General features: G+C 46.6%; 2 protein-coding genes across 2 annotated transcripts in view; one reads left to right on the top strand and one right to left on the bottom strand.

Annotated features, from left to right (window-relative positions):
* The window catches only part of LOC306999562 (uncharacterized protein), an 825164-nt gene that overhangs the window by 564798 nt on the left and 241026 nt on the right, over positions 1-19340 (top strand). The window lies entirely within an intron of this gene.
* Positions 16068-19340, bottom strand: part of LOC306999626 (uncharacterized protein) — a 39526-nt gene continuing 36253 nt past the window's right edge. Inside the window, exon 3 of the mRNA XM_079614488.1 lies at positions 16068-16197. Coding sequence (XP_079470614.1) covers positions 16104-16197 — 94 coding nt within the window. The 3' untranslated portion in view covers positions 16068-16103. The remainder of the gene's footprint in view (positions 16198-19340) is intronic.

The following is a 19340-nucleotide window of genomic DNA, read 5'->3' as shown; positions in this document are numbered from 1 at the left end:
AAGGATTGCAAACACTGGTCTCCTACCACCGCCTATACATCTTGAGAACAGATTTGAAGTATTAATGAATGTAAATGAGGAATCTCCAAACGTGATGAATGTGATCGAACACAGACTGAATAAGCCAGTAGCTAACACTGATGCTAACTTGCGCTAAAGTTCGAGCAGACAGCGGCACTCAGCTCAGAGCGCAGCCGAGCCCAGGACTCTGATAGTGGGTGACTCCATTATCCAAAACACTAGTAGCAGGGATACAACTACGTGCTGCCTTCCACAAGCAACAATTTCTGATGTAAACAGGGAACTTGAGAACATTCTGATGAAACATAAGACTGCAAATCGACTCATCATTCATGTGGGGAAAAATGATATTCATAAAGAGCAGTCAGAACTCCTCAAGAAGGATTTCAATGAACTTTTTGAAACACTTAAAAGACTGAAAGTACAAACATTCATCAGTGGACCACTCCCAGCAAGAGGAACAAACAGGTTTTCACGGTTGCTTGGGCTTAATACATGGCTCCAAAAACCCTGCAATATAAAAGGAGTGAACTTCATTGACAACTTCAATCTTTTCTGGAGTCAGAGGCAACTGTTCCAACAGGACTGCCTCCACCCAAACAAACTTGGTTCAAGAGTGCTAAAGGACAATATCTACTTCTCCTTCAATCATCCTTCTGCAGTGTGTGCCAATCCACTCAACCTGAATGGCACACACACACCTGGACACAGTATGGATGACCACAGGACTTCACTCCAGCACCTGAATGGACATGCGGTTGACACGTCACACAAGGACAATGATAACACCACTCAGCCACAACAACTTCTGCTCACGGACACAATCTCAGCTGAGCCCTGCCCACAGAGCTCACCACAGACAGACTGTGACATACTAGAACTGCTCCAAGATTCAGCACCCAAGGACGACTTCCTGGAAAACAGCCAGGAAAACCAGGACAGCATATTACAGCCTCCGATAACACCAGAACAATAGCCCCTCTCACCAGACACGCTATCTCTATCTCCAGCATCTCCACTTCTGTGCTTCTCAGAGAGAATGGAAAAACTGGTGTATGCTGGAACCAAACTATCCCACTCTTTTGCAAGCCCCCAGATATCAACCAAAAAACGGCAGGCCCCAAAACCACCAAAGCCAGCTGGCCCCGCTCGCCCTCCCCCTCCTCCTGCAAGAGTTCTTCGGGCTCTGCCACAACGACAGGGCTCACACCCTCCTCCTTCTGCTCGAGGTGAACCTAAAACAACTGATACCAGCTCTCATTGATATGTGCCGGGTCTTCGCTATGATAACAGTAACTTTCTCAAATGTTTACAGAACAAGCGGGAACCCTGTGTTCCTGTATCTTTCTCTATTGCTGTTCGATTACATGATAGAAAGTCTAAGGCCTTCAAAAGCCGTACAGCACACCCATCTAATCTGGTGCCTATTACACGCCAAACTAAGACTGCTGTGCGGACAAAAAGTAAGACTGTTAAGTTAGCACTCTTAAACATCTGCTCACTTAAAAATAAATCACTTCTAGTCAATGACTTAATAACCACATACAACCTGGATTTTATATTTCTAAATGAAACTTGGCTAGAAGATAACTGCAGTGCAACTGTCCTCAATGAAACATCCCCTCCTAACTTTAGTTTTATGAGTGTCTGCAGAGTGGGTAGGAGAGGTGGGGGAGTAGCTGCTCTTTTTAAAGATGTCTATCAATGTAAGCAAATATCATTTGGTAATTACCCGTCTTTCGAATATCTGGGTATTGTGTTAAAAGGTGCTCCACGCATTTTAATTATCAATGTTTACAGGCCTCCAAAATACTCTTCAGCCTTTGCTGAGGACTTTACAGAACTGTTATCAACCATTTCCTCAGAGTTTGACTGTTTTGCTATTGCTGGAGATTTCAACATCCACATAGACAATGCAGAAAACAATATGGCAAAAGAAATCAAAACTGTTTTAAAAACATTTGATCTGACTCAGCATGTACATGGACCAACACACAATCGTGGACACACTCTAGATTTACTTATCAGTAAGGGTCTAAACATTTCATCGATTGTTATTAAGGATGTAGCACTGTCTGATCATTTCTGTATTTTCTTTGATATATTGATCTCTCCTGCTATTGAAGCTAGATCTGTGTGATCTGTAATGAGAAAGAACCAAATCTCTTACCACAGCTATGCAGACGACACACAGATCTACTTAACCCTATCGCCTAACGATTACAGCCCCATTGACTCCCTGTTCCAATGCATTGATGAAGTAAACAGTTGGATGTGCCAAAACTTTCTTCAGTTAAACAAAGACAAAACTGAAGTCATGATGTCACGGGGTGACGATCAAGTGGAACTGCCCCGCTCTATGTTTGTTCCTAGAGGGAGCGAGTTCGATGTAACACCGGAACAGTTCCGGTTTCTTCCGGTGTAAACAATCTGACGGAGCTTGCTGATGAGGGAAACGAGTGACAGCTGGGCGAGAAGCAGCGATTGAGCCACGAGGGGGATTATAAAAGGATCAGGTTGATGGGCAGAAGGTGTGCTCTTTTTGTGAAACGTGACAGCGAAGTCTGCGCTTTGTGCTGGAGGTTTGGGCAAGAGGACTTTTGGGCGAACTCAGGCTGGAGGCAATCCGTTGCGGTTGATCTACTGATTATATCAGACGATAAGAGGACAGATCAGGAAAGAACTCCCTACTAGGAAGAAAATGCTATGATGTGGTGAATCCCCCTCGGTGTCCGGTGAGTTCTGTTCTGACCTTTTTAATGCCCGTTGAGACTCTAACGCCAACCATATATACAGTTTGGATGCACGGTTTGCCAGTGGAGCGGAGCGAGTCGACTGGGGGCTACGATAAGAGACCTTATTCACTGTGAGTTGATGTGAGTTGCAGTGCCTATTGTGAAGTGAACACGTGTGATCATTTGAAGTGACTGAATTATGCACTAGTGTGGAAACTGAAGTTTTTGTGTCTGCCTGCTCTCAGTCGTCTCTTCGTAGGCTCTGAAGGCCGAACTGGAATGTGCTAACTGTTGTGTATTGAGTAGACGCTGTGTAGGAATGCAACTTTGTCCTGTCCAAGTGGAAGAGGATTTATGAGAAACTGCTCGCTGCCGTTGGATGCTGATATCGCTGTACTGTGGTAAGAAGATTCAGCTGCTGGATGTTCAGTCTGTTATTCATCACATCTGCTCTGTGAAACCTAGAAAACTGCATGTTGCTATTAAATGCTGTTGTTGCTGTATTGTGGAGTGAAAGCCCAGCTGTTGACGACTGAAACCTGTATACACTTCTGGGGTTCTGTGAACACAGCGAGACTGCCCTCTGCCCTCAAGCACTGCCATCGCTGCTCTGTGGTAAGAAGATTCAGTTGCTGGTTGTTCAGTCTGTTATTCATCACGTTTGTTCTGTGAACACAGAGAAATTGTCCTCTGCCCGTGAATACTGCCATCGCTGCTCTGTGGTAAGAAGATTCAGTTGCTGGATGTTCAGTCTGTTATTCATCACGTCTGTTCTGTGAACATAGAGAAATTGTCCTCTGCCCGTGAATACTGCCATCGTTGCTCTGTGAGGAATTGTTCTCTGTCATCAAATACTGTCATCGCTGTCCTGTGGTAAGAAGATACAGTGGCTGAATATTAAGTCTTCTATTCACTATGATCATTCTGTGCACATAGAGAACTTATCCCCTCCTGCCATCGAACACGGTTACTGTGGCCTGGAGGATTGCCCTGCTGGTGTCAGTGGCCGTTACTGTTCTGAGGTGAAGAGGAGCTGCTGTGCAGACCCCCGTCCGTGCCTGAGCCATTACTTACCTTCCATTACTTACCTCCAGCCGAAGAGGAGCTGCTGTGCAGACCCCCGCCTGTGCCTGAGCCATTATTTACTGTCCATTACTTACCTCCAGCCGAAGAGGAGTTGCCATGCAAACCCCCGCCAGTGCCTGAGCCATTACCTTCGTTCCATTACTTTCCTCCAGCCGAAGAGGAGTTGCCGAGCAAACCCTCGCCAGTGCCTGAGCCATTACCTTCCGTCCACTACTTACCTCCAGCCGAAGAGGAGTTGCTGTGCAAACCCCCGCCAGTGCCTGAGCCATTACCTTCCGTCCATTACTTACCTCCAGCCGAAGAGGAGCTGCTGTGCAGACCCCCGTCCGCGCCTGACCCATTACCTACCGTCCACTACTTACCTCCAGCCGAAGAGGAGTTGCTGTGCCAACCCCCGCCAGTGCCTGAGCCATTACCTTCCGTCCATTACTTACCTCCAGCCGAAGAGGAGCTGCTGTGCAGACCCCCGCCCGCGCCTGACCCATTACCTACCGTCCACTACTTACCTCCAGCCGAAGAGGAGTTGCTGTGCCAACCCCCGCCAGTGCCTGAGCCATCACTTACCCTTCATTACTTACTTCCAGCCGAAGAGGAGTTGTTGTGCAAGCCCCCATCTGTGTCTGAGCCATTACCTACCCTTCATTACTTACCTTCAGCCGAAGAGAAGTTGCTGTGCATTCCTCCGCCAGTGCCTGAGCCACTACTTACTCTCCATTACTTACCTCCAGCTGAAGCGGAACCACTGTGCGAAGCTTAACCGCGATTGCTCCATCACGTACTTCTGGTCGAGAGGAACTGAGGGGTGAACTACCCACGCCACCTGCTGGATAGAAAAGGAGATTGGACTTGTTTTAAGTAAATAAAAATAAACGTTTTTGATCATTACCTTGTCTGTTCCTTGGTGTCTCTGGGTAACTCCTCGAGGTGGTACGTTGCTGAAGGGGAGGGAAGTCCACCCCGACCTGTGACAGATTTGGCGTAGTCGGCAGGGTTACCACTCGAGTTGAGCGACCAGAGACCCCTATGACAGACGAAGAAGTGCCGGTGGCCCGGCCTCAAGTTATGCCCATCTTTATGGGAGCCCCTTGGGCCCAACGATATGGAGGACCCGGGTCAGAGTTGAGCCTATCGGAGTGGAGGGCTCAGGTTGAGTATCTGGCAGGACTCCAGGGGTTAAGTGCCCCACAGAGGTTACAGTTTGTCTTGAATTCACTTGAAGGAGAAGCCAGGAGAGAGGTGCAGGCCGCGCCCGAAGCAACTCGAGCTACGACACAAGCTGTGTTTGACTTCCTGGTCGGACAGTACGGTGATGCCACCCCAGTGGCGGTCCTACGGACACAGTTCTTTAATTGCAAACAAGGACCCAAGCAAACCTTACGGGCTTTCGCCCTACGATTACTGGAGCAGTTTACGAGGCTGAAAGGGAGGCGTGACCATGGCCTGGGCGGTGAAGAGACCTTGTTACGAGATCAGTTTCTCCTGGGGCTCTGGGAAGGTCCTGTCCGTCAGAGCTTACGTGTACAGCTCCGCCGAAATCCCGCGTTGACATTCGAGGAGTTGCGAAGGGAGGCTGTTGCTCTGGAGTTGGACCATGCGGAGACGGCGGATCCCTCTGTTTGCATGGCTGCAAGTGGTACGAGTGGTTTCGCTTCCTCTGGGCCATCCGATTGGAAACAGACCTTACGTACTGAACTTATGAAGGACGTCCGGAAGCAAATGACCGAGTTATCCAAGACCCTTCTGGAGGAGTTTCGCCGGGGACGGCCAAATCCGTTGCCCTTGCCTCGAGAACGTTCATATTCAGATGGGAACCAAAACCCAGGCAGACGCCCGTCCCGGCCTGACGGCCCTAGATTCCAGTGGGATGAACAGGGGCGTCCGATCTGTAACAGCTGTGGGGAGCCGGGACATTACAGTCGCCAGTGCGGCGCTCGCCGTGGTTCGCAGGGGGGTTTTTAGAGTTACCGGCCACTGTGGGTCAAGTGGTCGGGACCCCCTTGATTGACCCTTCTTTGCCCACCACCTCCGGAGACCATTTAGTTGGGCATTGCCCCCTTGTGGAGGTACAGGTGCACGGCGTTAGAATCCGGTGCCTAGTGGATACTGGGTCTCAAGTTACTCTATTCTCTGAAAGTCTGGCTAAAGAACTGTTCAGTACCCAATGCTTACAGGAGGCAGAGACCCCCTGGCTTACCTTACGAGGGGCAAACGGTCTGGACATTCCGTACATCGGGTACCTGGTCACGGACTTGGAGGTCCATGGGATCACCGTACCACAGAAGGGAGTTGTGGTTGTCAAGGACTCCTGTCTTGGGACGCATCGGGCACTTCTGGGCATGAATGTTATCACGGATTGTTGGGAGGAGTTGTTCCAGGCTAGGCCTATTCGAACTGCTCCGCCAGCTGAGAAACGGGAATGGGAGCGCATCGTCGCGGATTGTCGCCGGGTTCACGCGGCTGGTTCCCAAGGAGGCCGCGAGGGTATCGGCCGGGTGGCTTGTCGATATGCCCTTTCTATTCCGGCCCGGAGTGAGGCTGTTATCTGGGCTCGGTTGCCTACCCAGCTATATGGACCGGAAGAGTGTGTGCTTGTGGAGCCTCATTTGGATTGTCAGACTGTGGAGGTAGCTCGAGGTCTGGCTGTTGCTCGTCGGGGCCGAGTCGCTGTGAGAGTGCGGAATGGAAACCATTACCCTGTCAACCTGTACCGCCACCAACGACTGGCCCGAGTCACCTCGGTGAGCCTTCAACAAGTGAGGGAAGGTGGGGGAGTCAGCTTCTGTCAAGTGAGCTCCACGGTGGTTGAGGTAGCCTTGACGCGGGTGGACCAGCCCAACCCCTCGGGGGAGGAGATGCCAGCTCATCTACTGGGGGAGTCCCTTCGAGGAGAAGGGCTGAAAGAGAGCCAGACACAACAGCTCCAGGCGTTTATGGCAAAGTGGCAGCATATATTCTCTGTACATGACGAGGATTATGGCCGCACCGATGTTGTGAAGCATCAGATTCCTACCGGCGAGGCTGCACCAAGCCGGGAACGATATCGTCCGGTACCACCAACACTCTATTCGGAGGTTCGTACCTTGTTGAGGGGGATGTTGGAGAAGGGGATCATTCGGGAGAGTAGTAGCCCTTGGGCGGCTCCGATCGTTTTGGTACGAAAGAAGACTGGGGCTTGGAGGTTCTGCGTGGACTACCGTAGATTGAACCAGGTAACCAAAAAGGACGCCTTTCCGCTGCCGCGGATTGAGGACTCTCTCACCAGCCTGACTCAAGCCGCCTGGTATTCCACTTTAGATCTGGCCAGCGGGTATTGGCAGGTGCAGGTGGAGGAGAGAGACCGAGAAAAGACCGCGTTCACTACCCCCTTTGGGCTCTTTGAGTGGGACCGGATGCCGTTCGGCCTTTGTAACGCCCCAGCCACTTTCCAACGGTTGATGCAGTGGTGTCTGGGCGGCCAGTTAGTGGACACCACGTCAGTGTATCTAGATGATGTCATTGTTTACTCCCCTGACTTCGAATCCCACCTTCAACATCTGGAGCAAGTGTTTCAGGCAATGGAGAAGTACGGACTGAAGTTGCAGCCCGACAAATGCCAGCTGTTCCGCAAGGAAGTGAAATTTCTGGGCCACTGCGTAAGTGCCTCTGGAGTCGCGGTGGATCCCGAAAAGGTGTCGGTGGTGCAAGGGTGGAGTGCGCCTAGGACAGTGCGACAAGTAAGATCGTTCCTGGGCTTTGTGGGGTATTATCGGCGCTTCATAAAAAACTTCTCGAAGATCGCCAAACCTTTGAACCAGCTCCTTGCGGGTTCAGGCCGTCCTCGAGGCCGTGGGTCCCCTTCCATCTCTTGGGATTCCGCATGCGAGGAAGCCTTTCAGAGGCTTAAGCAAGAGCTGCTACAGGCCCCAATCTTGGCATACGCAGATTTTACCCAGCCCTTCGTCTTGTACACCGATGCTAGCAACCTCGGCCTGGGAGCAGTACTGGCCCAGCGGCAGCAGGGAGTGGAACGAGTCATCGCCTACGCAAGTCGAAGTCTTCACCCCGCCGAACGAAATGACTCTAACTACAGCTCGTTCAAACTTGAGTTGCTGGCCATGAAGTGGGCCATGAGCGAAAAGTTTAAGGACTACTTGTGGGGAGCTAAGGTACTGGTAGTAACTGATAACAATCCTCTGGTCCACTTACGGACAGCCAAATTGGGAGCAGTTGAACAACGGTGGGTAGCGCAACTGGCTAACTATGATTACCAACTCCAGTATCGGCCGGGGCGGGAACACACCAATGCCGACGTGCTGTCCAGACTCCCCGAGGCGGAAGGCTGGGGTCCCCCACTAGAGTCTATCGAGGGGCACGAAGAGGGACTCATGGTAGGGGTTGTGGAAGCCCCTGGGCTCCCGCAGGAGGAAACCCCCGCTAGTTGGGGCTGGGACCCGCAGCAGTGGAAAGGACGGCAAGAAGGAGATCCGGGGGTAGTGGCAGTAAGATCCTGGTTGGCCCAGGGGTTATGGCCAGGGGTGGCAGAACGCCGGGCTCAGACATGGGTGGTGAAGAAACTTCTCGGGCAGTGGGAGAGGCTCTACCTGAAAGACGGGGTGGTCTGTCGTTCGATCTGTGACCCAACGCTGGGCGAAAAGGTGTGCCAGGTGGTGGTACCGGAGGGGCAGATTCAGGCCCTCCTACAGGCTTACCACACCCAGCTAGGACACCAAGGGCAAGAAAGGACGATGTCCTTGTTGCGGAGGCACTTCTACTGGCCAGGGATGGGGGCGTCTGTGAGTTCGTTCATCCAGAAATGCCCACGTTGCAACCGGGTCACTGATCAAATTAACCTAGCCTCGATTAAGAACAAGCGGCTGTACGATCGGACGGCCAGAGAGGCTCCGCTACTGCCTGGAGAGAGAGTTTTGGTACGGGACAATCGACGCCAGGGTAAGGGCAAACTGAGTGATCGGTGGGAGGCCCGGCCCTACGTAGTACAAAGCCAGCAACGTCCTGACCAGCCGGTTTATACCATCCGCCCTGAGGGAAAGCCCGGCCCAGAACGGGTGATACATCGGAATTTAATCCGCCCCTGTCCGAACTATCCAAAACCTATGACAGAAGCTCCCACTGTCCCAGTGACACCTAGACCGCCCTTAGTAGGTTGGGCAGTGGTCCCAAGGGGCCTAAATGTCGAGCCCAGAGAGGAGGGCACCGCCTCACCGCCAAGACGTTCCCAACGGGACAACAGAGGACGACCCCCTGCAAGGTATGGAGACTGGGTATCTGACCCTCGTTCTAGGGACTAGAACGGATTGGTGGGGGAGGATGTCACGGGGTGACGATCAAGTGGAACTGCCCCGCTCTATGTTTGTTCCTATAGGGAGCGAGTTCGATGTAACACCGGAACAGTTCCGGTTTCTTCCGGTGTAAACAATCTGACGGAGCTTGCTGATGAGGGAAACGAGTGACAGCTGGGCGAGAAGCAGCGATTGAGCCACGAGGGGGATTATAAAAGGATCAGGTTGATGGGCAGAAGGTGTGCTCTTTTTGTGAAACGTGACAGCGAAGTCTGCGCTTTGTGCTGGAGGTTTGGGCAAGAGGACTTTTGGGCGAACTCAGGCTGGAGGCAATCCGTTGCGGTTGATCTACTGATTATATCAGACGATAAGAGGACAGATCAGGAAAGAACTCCCTACTAGGAAGAAAATGCTATGATGTGGTGAATCCCCCTCGGTGTCCGGTGAGTTCTGTTCTGACCTTTTTAATGCCCGTTGAGACTCTAACGCCAACCATATATACAGTTTGGATGCACGGTTTGCCAGTGGAGCGGAGCGAGTCGACTGGGGGCTACGATAAGAGACCTTATTCACTGTGAGTTGATGTGAGTTGCAGTGCCTATTGTGAAGTGAACACGTGTGATCATTTGAAGTGACTGAATTATGCACTAGTGTGGAAACTGAAGTTTTTGTGTCTGCCTGCTCTCAGTCGTCTCTTCGTAGGCTCTGAAGGCCGAACTGGAATGTGCTAACTGTTGTGTATTGAGTAGACGCTGTGTAGGAATGCAACTTTGTCCTGTCCAAGTGGAAGAGGATTTATGAGAAACTGCTCGCTGCCGTTGGATGCTGATATCGCTGTACTGTGGTAAGAAGATTCAGCTGCTGGATGTTCAGTCTGTTATTCATCACGTCTGCTCTGTGAAACCTAGAAAACTGCCTGTTGCTATTAAATGCTGTTGTTGCTGTATTGTGGAGTGAAAGCCCAGCTGTTGACGACTGAAACCTGTATACACTTCTGGGGTTCTGTGAACACAGCGAGACTGCCCTCTGCCCTCAAGCACTGCCATCGCTGCTCTGTGGTAAGAAGATTCAGTTGCTGGTTGTTCAGTCTGTTATTCATCACGTCTGTTCTGTGAACACAGAGAAATTGTCCTCTGCCCGTGAATACTGCCATCGCTGCTCTGTGGTAAGAAGATTCAGTTGCTGGATGTTCAGTCTGTTATTCATCACGTCTGTTCTGTGAACATAGAGAAATTGTCCTCTGCCCGTGAATACTGCCATCGTTGCTCTGTGAGGAATTGTTCTCTGTCATCAAATACTGTCATCGCTGTCCTGTGGTAAGAAGATACAGTGGCTGAATATTAAGTCTTCTATTCACTATGATCATTCTGTGCACATAGAGAACTTATCCCCTCCTGCCATCGAACATGGTTACTGTGGCCTGGAGGATTGCCCTGCTGGTGTCAGTGGCCGTTACTGTTCTGAGGTGAAGAGGAGCTGCTGTGCAGACCCCCGTCCGTGCCTGAGCCATTACTTACCTTCCATTACTTACCTCCAGCCGAAGAGGAGCTGCTGTGCAGACCCCCGCCTGTGCCTGAGCCATTATTTACTGTCCATTACTTACCTCCAGCCGAAGAGGAGTTGCCGTGCAAACCCCCGCCAGTGCCTGAGCCATTACCTTCCGTCCACTACTTACCTCCAGCCGAAGAGGAGTTGCTGTGCAAACCCCCGCCAGTGCCTGAGCCATTACCTTCCGTCCATTACTTACCTCCAGCCGAAGAGGAGCTGCTGTGCAGACCCCGGCCCGCGCCTGAGCCATTACCTACCGTCCACTACTTACATCCAGCCGAAGAGGAGTTGCTGTGCCAACCCCCGCCAGTGCCTGAGCCATCACTTACCCTTCATTACTTACTTCCAGCCGAAGAGGAGTTGTTGTGCAAGCCCCCATCTGTGTCTGAGCCATTACCTACCCTTCATTACTTACCTTCAGCCGAAGAGAAGTTGCTGTGCATTCCTCCGCCAGTGCCTGAGCCACTACTTACTCTCCATTACTTACCTCCAGCTGAAGCGGAACCACTGTGCGAAGCTTAACCGCGATTGCTCCATCACGTACTTCTGGTCGAGAGGAACTGAGGGGTGAACTACCCACGCCACCTGCTGGATAGAAAAGGAGATTGGACTTGTTTTAAGTAAATAAAAATAAACGTTTTTGATCATTACCTTGTCTGTTCCTTGGTGTCTCTGGGTAACTCCTCGAGGTGGTACGTTGCTGAAGGGGAGGGAAGTCCATCCCGACCTGTGACAATTGCGTTTGGAAACAAAGATGAAGTTCTCAAGGTGAATGCATACCTTCACTCTAGAGGTCAAACAACTAAAAATCAAGTCATGAATCTTGGTGTGTCTCTAGAGTCAGACCTTAGCTTCAGTAGTCATGTCAAAGCAATAACTAAATCAGCATACTATCATCTGAAAAATATTGCAAGAATTAGATGCTTTGTTTCCAGTCAGGACTTAGAAAAACTTGTGCATGCTTTCATCACCAGCAGGGTGAATTATTGTAATGGACTCCTCACTGGCCTTCCCAAAAAGACCATAAGACAGTTGCAGCTCATACAGAACGTTGCCGCCAGGATTCTGAGCAGAACCAGAAAATATGAACACATCACACCAGTCCTCAGGTCTTTACACTGGCTTCCAGTCACATTTAGGATTGATTTTAAAGTATTATTACTGGTATATAAATCATTTAATGGCCTAGGACCTCAATACATTGCAGATATGCTCACTAAATATAAACCCAGCAGATCACTCAGATCATTAAGATCACATAAGCTAGAAATACCAAGGGTTCACTCAAAGCACGGCGAGTCTGCTTTTAGTTATTATGCCAGCCGCAGCTGGAACCAGCTTCCAGAAGAGATCAGGTGTGCTCCTACAGTAGCCACATTCAAATCCAGACTCAAAACACATCTGTTTAGCTTTGCATTTATTGAATGAGCATTGTGTCACTGTTCGTAGAACAGTATTTGAATGACGATATTAAAGAAAAGAATGTGCAAGTAAATGAAAGATAAAAGAAAGTTGATAGATGGGAGTCGTAAGAAGATTGTCGTAAGAAGATTGAAAGAGAAAAGAAAGTTGATAGATGGAAAAGAAAGTTGATAGATGGAAGTAAGAAGATTGAAAGAGAAAAGAAAGTTGATAGATGGTAAGAAGATTGAAAGAGAAAAGAAAGTTGATAGATGGAAGTCGTAAGAAGATTGAAAGAGAAAAGAAAGTTGATAGATGGAAGTCGTAGGAAGATTGAAAGAGAAAAGAAAGTTGATAGATATAAGTCGTAAGAAGATCCTTTTAAAAGAAAGATCTATAATAGCTACCGGTTGATGTAAAATACGTCCGACTGTTTGCACTGTATTTTATTATTTTATTTTCCAAACTGTGATTCAGGAAGATTTTATTCATTTTTAGGGCTGTCTGATTGGAAGAGATTTTGAAGGGGAACGGGAGAGCTTCACTCCGACAAGGCGAGTGAAGATTAGCTATACTATGGAGAGTATAGAGGTTCGCTGTTTGTTTAAAACAGTAAAAGTGAAACGTGCTCTGTGGGGGACACCACTGGGCAATACTGGTGTAAGACACCACCCCAGCAGAGGACGTCCCTGGATTGTAGGTCCAGTGGCACCGCAAACCTGCTCAATCACTTCCATCTCAGATAGGGTCTTAATTATTCTTATTTCTTTTGATTATTTTAATTTCTTCTATGTATAGCACCTTGAATTACCACTGTTTAGCTTTGCATTTACTGAATGTGCCACTGTTCGTCCGACTGTTTGCACTGTATTTTATTTTCTAAACTGTTTTAATTATTCTTATTTATTTTATTATTTATGTCACTATTTTAATTTATTCTATGTAAAGCACTTTGAATTACCACTGTGTATAAAATGTGCTATATAAATAAACTTGCCTTGCCTTGCCTATGGGGAATGTGGAGAGGGGGTAAGACATAAATGCTGTAATTGTGGAAGGGGACACAGTGCGGCCTACTGGGGATGTGAAGTAATGGGAAGGGAGACTGAGGCTGCATTTGAAATCTCATACTCAACGAGTAGGTACTTAATTTCAAGAAGTACTTACTTAACGAGCGCTAAAAGAGTAGGTACTTTATAGCCTGATCTCGTTAAGTATGAATGCGAACCGGACATCTGCCATGTTGACGATATCATGTGACCTACGACACGTTATCCCAAGCGCAACAACTTATTTTGTGAATGTTTTTAACCTTTACTAATGTGACCCACCGTTTTATCCTTAACGATATTATTCATTTATATTACGAAATCCCCAAATCGTCATCTCTTGTTGTTAATTTCTTTATTTTATATCCAGAAAAAGTTACCCTCAAGAAAAAGTGGCTTAAATCTCCTTTATGTTTTCATTTTTCTTGTTGAATTTGAGACTTGTTTCATCCCCCAGGCTTATAAATAACAAAAATGCATTTGTTTAATTTAATATAATGCATTTTTCAAGAAAATATATATTAAAATATTCAACCTTGTCAATTCTTTTTCCTGTGTATAAAATCTCATATTATGTGCGCAAACCCATGATATTTATGTTAATTGTGTTTTTTTTTGTCATTATGATTGTTTGTTAAAGATCATAATGATCTTTGGTAGATCATGGTATCTTTCCCTGATCTTGTGTAAGTTCTGCAATAAAACAAATATGAGCGACAGGTGCACTAACACCTCATAGCATCAGTAACTCCTCAACAGCCCTACCTAGATCGGTTTTCCTCAGCGTTTGTAATGTCTGCACAAAGGAGACGTTGGGCAGCTACTCAAAGAACATCAATATAATCACACACACAAAAAGGATTACACGCATTATATAAATAATAGGAATTTTGTCATCTGATCAATCTGAAGGATTTAGTGAGATTCTGGTGAGCTTGTAGAGCCTCTGATTATCAACACAAGAATGACACAGTTTGCAATAAAGGTGAATTTATTAACAAAGAGATATACAAGAGTAAAATATCACACTTACTAAATACTACTAAGGAAAGTGACTTAACTACTAACGAAAAATGACTAAACTACTAAGAAAATTTTATCAATAATCAAACAGATACTACAAACTACACAAATGGATGTTCACAATGAATGTTAAGTAGATGAGCAACGGATTGGATGAAGCAATTAGAAGTCAATTGTGGTCTTTCTGGATGCTGGTAAGAAACAGTAAATAAGCATTTATGAATACAGATAATGTGTCCAATGTATCTATCTGTATGTGCATTGGATGTGACTAACTATAACCCTAACCCTAACCCTAACTCTAACCCTAAACTCTAACCCTAGATACAGTCTCTACAAAAAAAAAAAAAAAATCTAACATAGCAACAAGCTATCCTGTAGCTCAAACAGTAGAGCGTTGGCGCTTGTAATGCTAAGGTCATGGGTTTGATTTCCAATGTATGTAAATGTAATTGTGCGCCCTGGAATCCAATGTATGGATAAAAGCGTCTGCCAAATGCGTAAGTAAATGTAGCAACAACCTAATGCCCAGGCCTTTGGGAAGAGGCTTGGTTAGCTTATATGTATTTTCCACGTCGTCGGGTGATCAGTCTGGCAATGGGCTGCGTCTTCCACTGGTATCTTTCTATTCGCAGAGGGGGTAAACTGGATCCCTTTCCACCAGTTGCGGAGCCGCACTGAGTGCTGGAGGTTCGCTGCTGGTCCTTGTGTAATCCGGCAAACTGCAGGTCAGGCGGTGGTCGATCCGCAGGATCCTTTGCAGGCTAGAGGTTACAAAGGCAAGAGTCGTCCAGCTCAGGTGTTGAATGCTGAAGTCCTCAACAGAAGCGGTTGAGCTGCTTGAAGGTCCATGCGGGTGAAGGTTTACTTGCAAGAGTATAACCTTGGTTGTGCTGTTGTTCCTTCCCTCTTTAGGTCAGAAACTCTACTACTGTAGTGGTGTGATTGGGTCGTTGCGCGCCCATCACGTCCCACCTTTCCACCCTGTGGAGCTTGTGGATTTGTCCCAAAATACACAGTTAAATTAAACATTGTCATTAGAACCTTGGAAATGCTTTATTTCCTTTCCAAACCTTTCTCAAAATCCCTTCGGCAGCGTTCTGAATTTGTAGAGTCCAAACTTGATGTAAATTGGTTGAGGTATCACCCAGATGTCCATTACTGTGTTAGTGGGTGAGATTACATTGGCTGTTATTCCAGGTGCAGTTTCCACTGTGAGTGCACAGTTCCCTGGATGAATAAGGAGATATGTAGGACATGTTCCTTACAGTTTCCTGTCCCTTTTTGTGGTCCTAAACCAATGTGTAAAAATATTTGTCTTTTTCTTAGGGTTCTTTGTTCCAACCATGTTCTAGCCAGTTTGGGGGCCCTGGGCAGTCCATGGTCATTCACACCAAAGGAGTTGAGGTGAAAATCGGTGATAAGATTAGTGATCAAAATTAAGTAAAAGTGAAGGAGACAGATCTCTCTCTTTACTGACTTATAAGAGCCAAATCCTCTCAAGAGAAGAAGAGGAGAAAAGAGTACAGTTTCAGAGCTACATACAATTTTATGTTGTATTTGCATGGAAGAGTCGAAGAGGAAGATAAACTAGATGTTCTGATGAAAAACAACGAATATCAGATTAATTTCTCTCTCAGAAGTGTTATGGCCTCTTCTTTAGCTCCCTGAACTTCAAAGGTATTTTCCAGTGTGAATTTTCAGGTGGTCTTTCAGTTCATCTTCTGTAGTAACGGACTTCCAGCACTGAAACACACACCGCCGTGTCTTTTCTGCTGTAATATTACGAATGAATCTTCTTCTTTGTGTGAATAGTCATGTTTGTGTTTCTTCAGGACTGAAACCCAATGAATCGGTTTACCGCACTGATCACAGTTAAATAGTCTTTCTTCAGAATGAGAAGTGATTTCAGAGAGAAATGCTGAGCCGCTTCTTCCCAGTGTGAACTCTCATGTGAATCTTCAGCCTTGATTTACATGTGAAGCGTTTTTTACACTGAGGGCTGGAGACAGATTTATTGGCTTGTTTTTCCTTCCTTGTTCACGTCCATCAGGTCTAAAAGAAACATTAAATCATGTGAGATTTCAAATGAGAGACAAATATGAAATGAAAAGTCAAGATCACTGAGTATAATAGTCATGCACGATTATGATCTATTTTAATGTCATGAAGATGATTTGTGTTATAAATCACTAATTTGGTCATGAAACTCTAGATGCAGGCTTGACATATGATCTGTGAGAAATCACATAGTCTCCAACACGACACAAGCTGATTGGCCTCTAAGCTTATTTGTTTGACGTTTGTTGTGAAAGGGCCGCCTGTCAACAAATTTGTTGGACTGAAGAAAAAGCAAATTCACACCTGTACAGTAGACAGCGTAAAAACGTCTGCCAGGGGCATAAATGTAAATGTCTCACATGGCAAAAGTTGCTTTCAATGGACTATTTTACACAATTATCTTGCTAATCATGACTTAAGTAATTCAAAGTGTTCATGTAATGCTAATGTTTTATTTAAAGTAATTCCAATCTTTAATGCTGGTTTCACAGTGCCACCAAATGCTCTCAAATGTGTATCTGCAGCAGCTCTGGTCATCTGACAAAGTTTATATCTTACTGGTCAGCACATTTCTTTGAAGGGCAAAAAAACTAGTTGAAATATTCTCCAACCTAAACACCAAACTCTTTGTTCTTCAGTATAACGATGTTTCTTTTTTTAAAATAGTATTTAATGATCAAAAAAAACAAACTAACCAGGGCTAAAACAACTAATTGTACGTACATCGTACAACTGATTGTACATTGATAAATGTGGCAATCTTCATTTACACTGAACAAAATTATAAACGCAACACTTTTGTTTTTGCCCCCATTTTTCATGAGCTGAACTCAAAGATCGAAGACTTTTTCTATGTACACAAAAGGCCTATTTCTCTCACATATTGTTCACAAATCTGTCTAAATCTGTGTTAGTGAGCACTTCTCCTTTGCCGAGATAATCCATCCACCTCAGAGGCGTGGCATATCATGCTGATTCGACAGCAGGATTATTGCACAGGTGTGCCTTAGGCTGCCCACAATAAAAGGCCACTCTAAAATGTGCAGTTTTATCACACAGCACAATGCCACAGATGTCACAAGTTTTGAGGGAGTGTGCAATTGGCATGCTGACAGCAGTAATGTCCACCAGAGCTGTTGCCCGTGAATTGAATGTTAATTTCTCTACCATAAGTCGTCTCCAAAGGCGTTTCAGAGAATTTGGCAGTACATCCAACCGGCCTCACAACCGCAGACTGTGTGTAACATTGTTTTCACTGACCAGGGCAGATGGCAGACAGCGTGTATGGCGTCATGTGAGTGAGCGGTTTGCTGATGTCAATGTTGTGGATTGAGTGGCCCATGGTGGCGATTGGGTTAAGGTATGGGCAGGGGTATGTTATGGACAACGAACACAGGTGCATTTTATTGATGCACAGAGATACCGTGACAAGATTCTGAGGCCCATTGTTGTGCCATTCATCCACGACCATCACCTCATGTTGCACATGATACTGCACAGCCCCATGTCGCACATGATAATGCACGGCCCCATGTTGCACATGATAATGCACGGCCCCATGTTGCACATGATAATGCACGGCCCCATGTCGCACATGATAATGCACGGCCCCATGTTGCACATGATAATGCACGGCCCCATGTTGCACATGATAATGCACGGCCCCATGTTGCACATGATAATGCACGGCCCCATGTCGCACATGATAATGCACGGCCCCATGTCGCACATGATAATGCACGGCCCCATGTCGCACATGATAATGCACGGCCCCATGTTGCACATGATAATGCACGGCCCCATGTCGCACATGATAATGCACGGCCCCATGTTGCACATGATAATGCACGGCCCCATGTTGCAAGGATCTGTACACAATTCCTGGAAGCTGAAAACATCCCAGTTCTTGCATGGCCAGCATATCCGTTCCCTATATAATAGGAGTTTTCAACAGCAATAAAGTAATTTGAAAAAACAAGAATTACATGATATAACTAGCCTACTTGAAGAAAAAAACTGGCACTATATAGAGTTGCTTCAAAGAAACTTCTGAGTAAGTGCTAATTTATTATTTCACACAGAGTACTATTGCTGACCTTGCAAAATATCTCTTATTGCAGGAAAAATATGACTTGATCACGGGCTTTTCTTTACCAAGAATAATTGAAATAAAAAAGAAACTAAGCATATTTGTCTTTTCTTTTATTAAACATTTAATGAATTTCAAAATTGGTGTTCATCAGGCTGCACCTCCATCACAGGCTCCTCTCCTTTCTGATGTGGCAATGATGTGTACTAGGGCACAGGTAACAATAATGTCACAGTCCCTGTCAGGTGCAACCCTCAGACTTTTCAGACACTGAAATATTCCCTTTCGTTGCCCATGGTCAATTTAAATGTGTGCGAATGGCACGACAGGCAGCACTTTTTACCAAGTTCACCGTATCTCCAATATTGTAAAGAAAAGCGTAATTCGCAAAGAATCCCACACAGTTTTTGCTGTTGTTAAAGCCCGACTCCGACGAGTCAAACATCATGTGTTGTTCCTACAAATTAATGATGCAAATGACACTCTCACGAGTCATAAGAAAAAAACGATATCTCTCAAAAAGTACACTATCGCACTGCGCTAAAGGACTTGCCAGATCACCTCCGCTTATAAAGCCGCGATCTAATCCTGTTAACCTGAAATACCGCATGTACTAGTGTAACGGAGGCCAGCTAGTAGTTGCTGTGCGAGTAAACCTCACTCCTCTGATCTCAATAGGCGCTCTAGCGACAGACGCTAGAGGCTGCAGTCTTTAGCCTCCTTGTTAGAGTGCCTGACTCTCATGCCGGAGACCCGGGTTCGAGACCCGCACGGAGCGGGGTGAGGAGGACCCGGGTGGAGGGGTTACACTTGCATCAGGAATACAATTGTTGATCACTGCGCATGTGTCGCGACTGAGCGAGTTGTTTGTGTTTGGAGCTCCGTCGAATTGATTCATAAATCCTTGATTTTCTTCTTTTCACTCATTTATAAACGAGCATATTTCTATTTTACAACATGTGAACATATCTCCGATACTATTCTTTATAAAAACAATTGGATTGCTTTGAATTCGCTACTTATATCCAACTTTCCGAACTTCCGCTAC

The sequence above is a fragment of the Phoxinus phoxinus genome, assembly GCF_949152265.1.
Source record: "Phoxinus phoxinus genome assembly, chromosome: 1".
NCBI lineage: Eukaryota > Metazoa > Chordata > Actinopteri > Cypriniformes > Leuciscidae > Phoxinus > Phoxinus phoxinus.
This window is presented reverse-complemented; position numbering and strand designations above follow the sequence as displayed.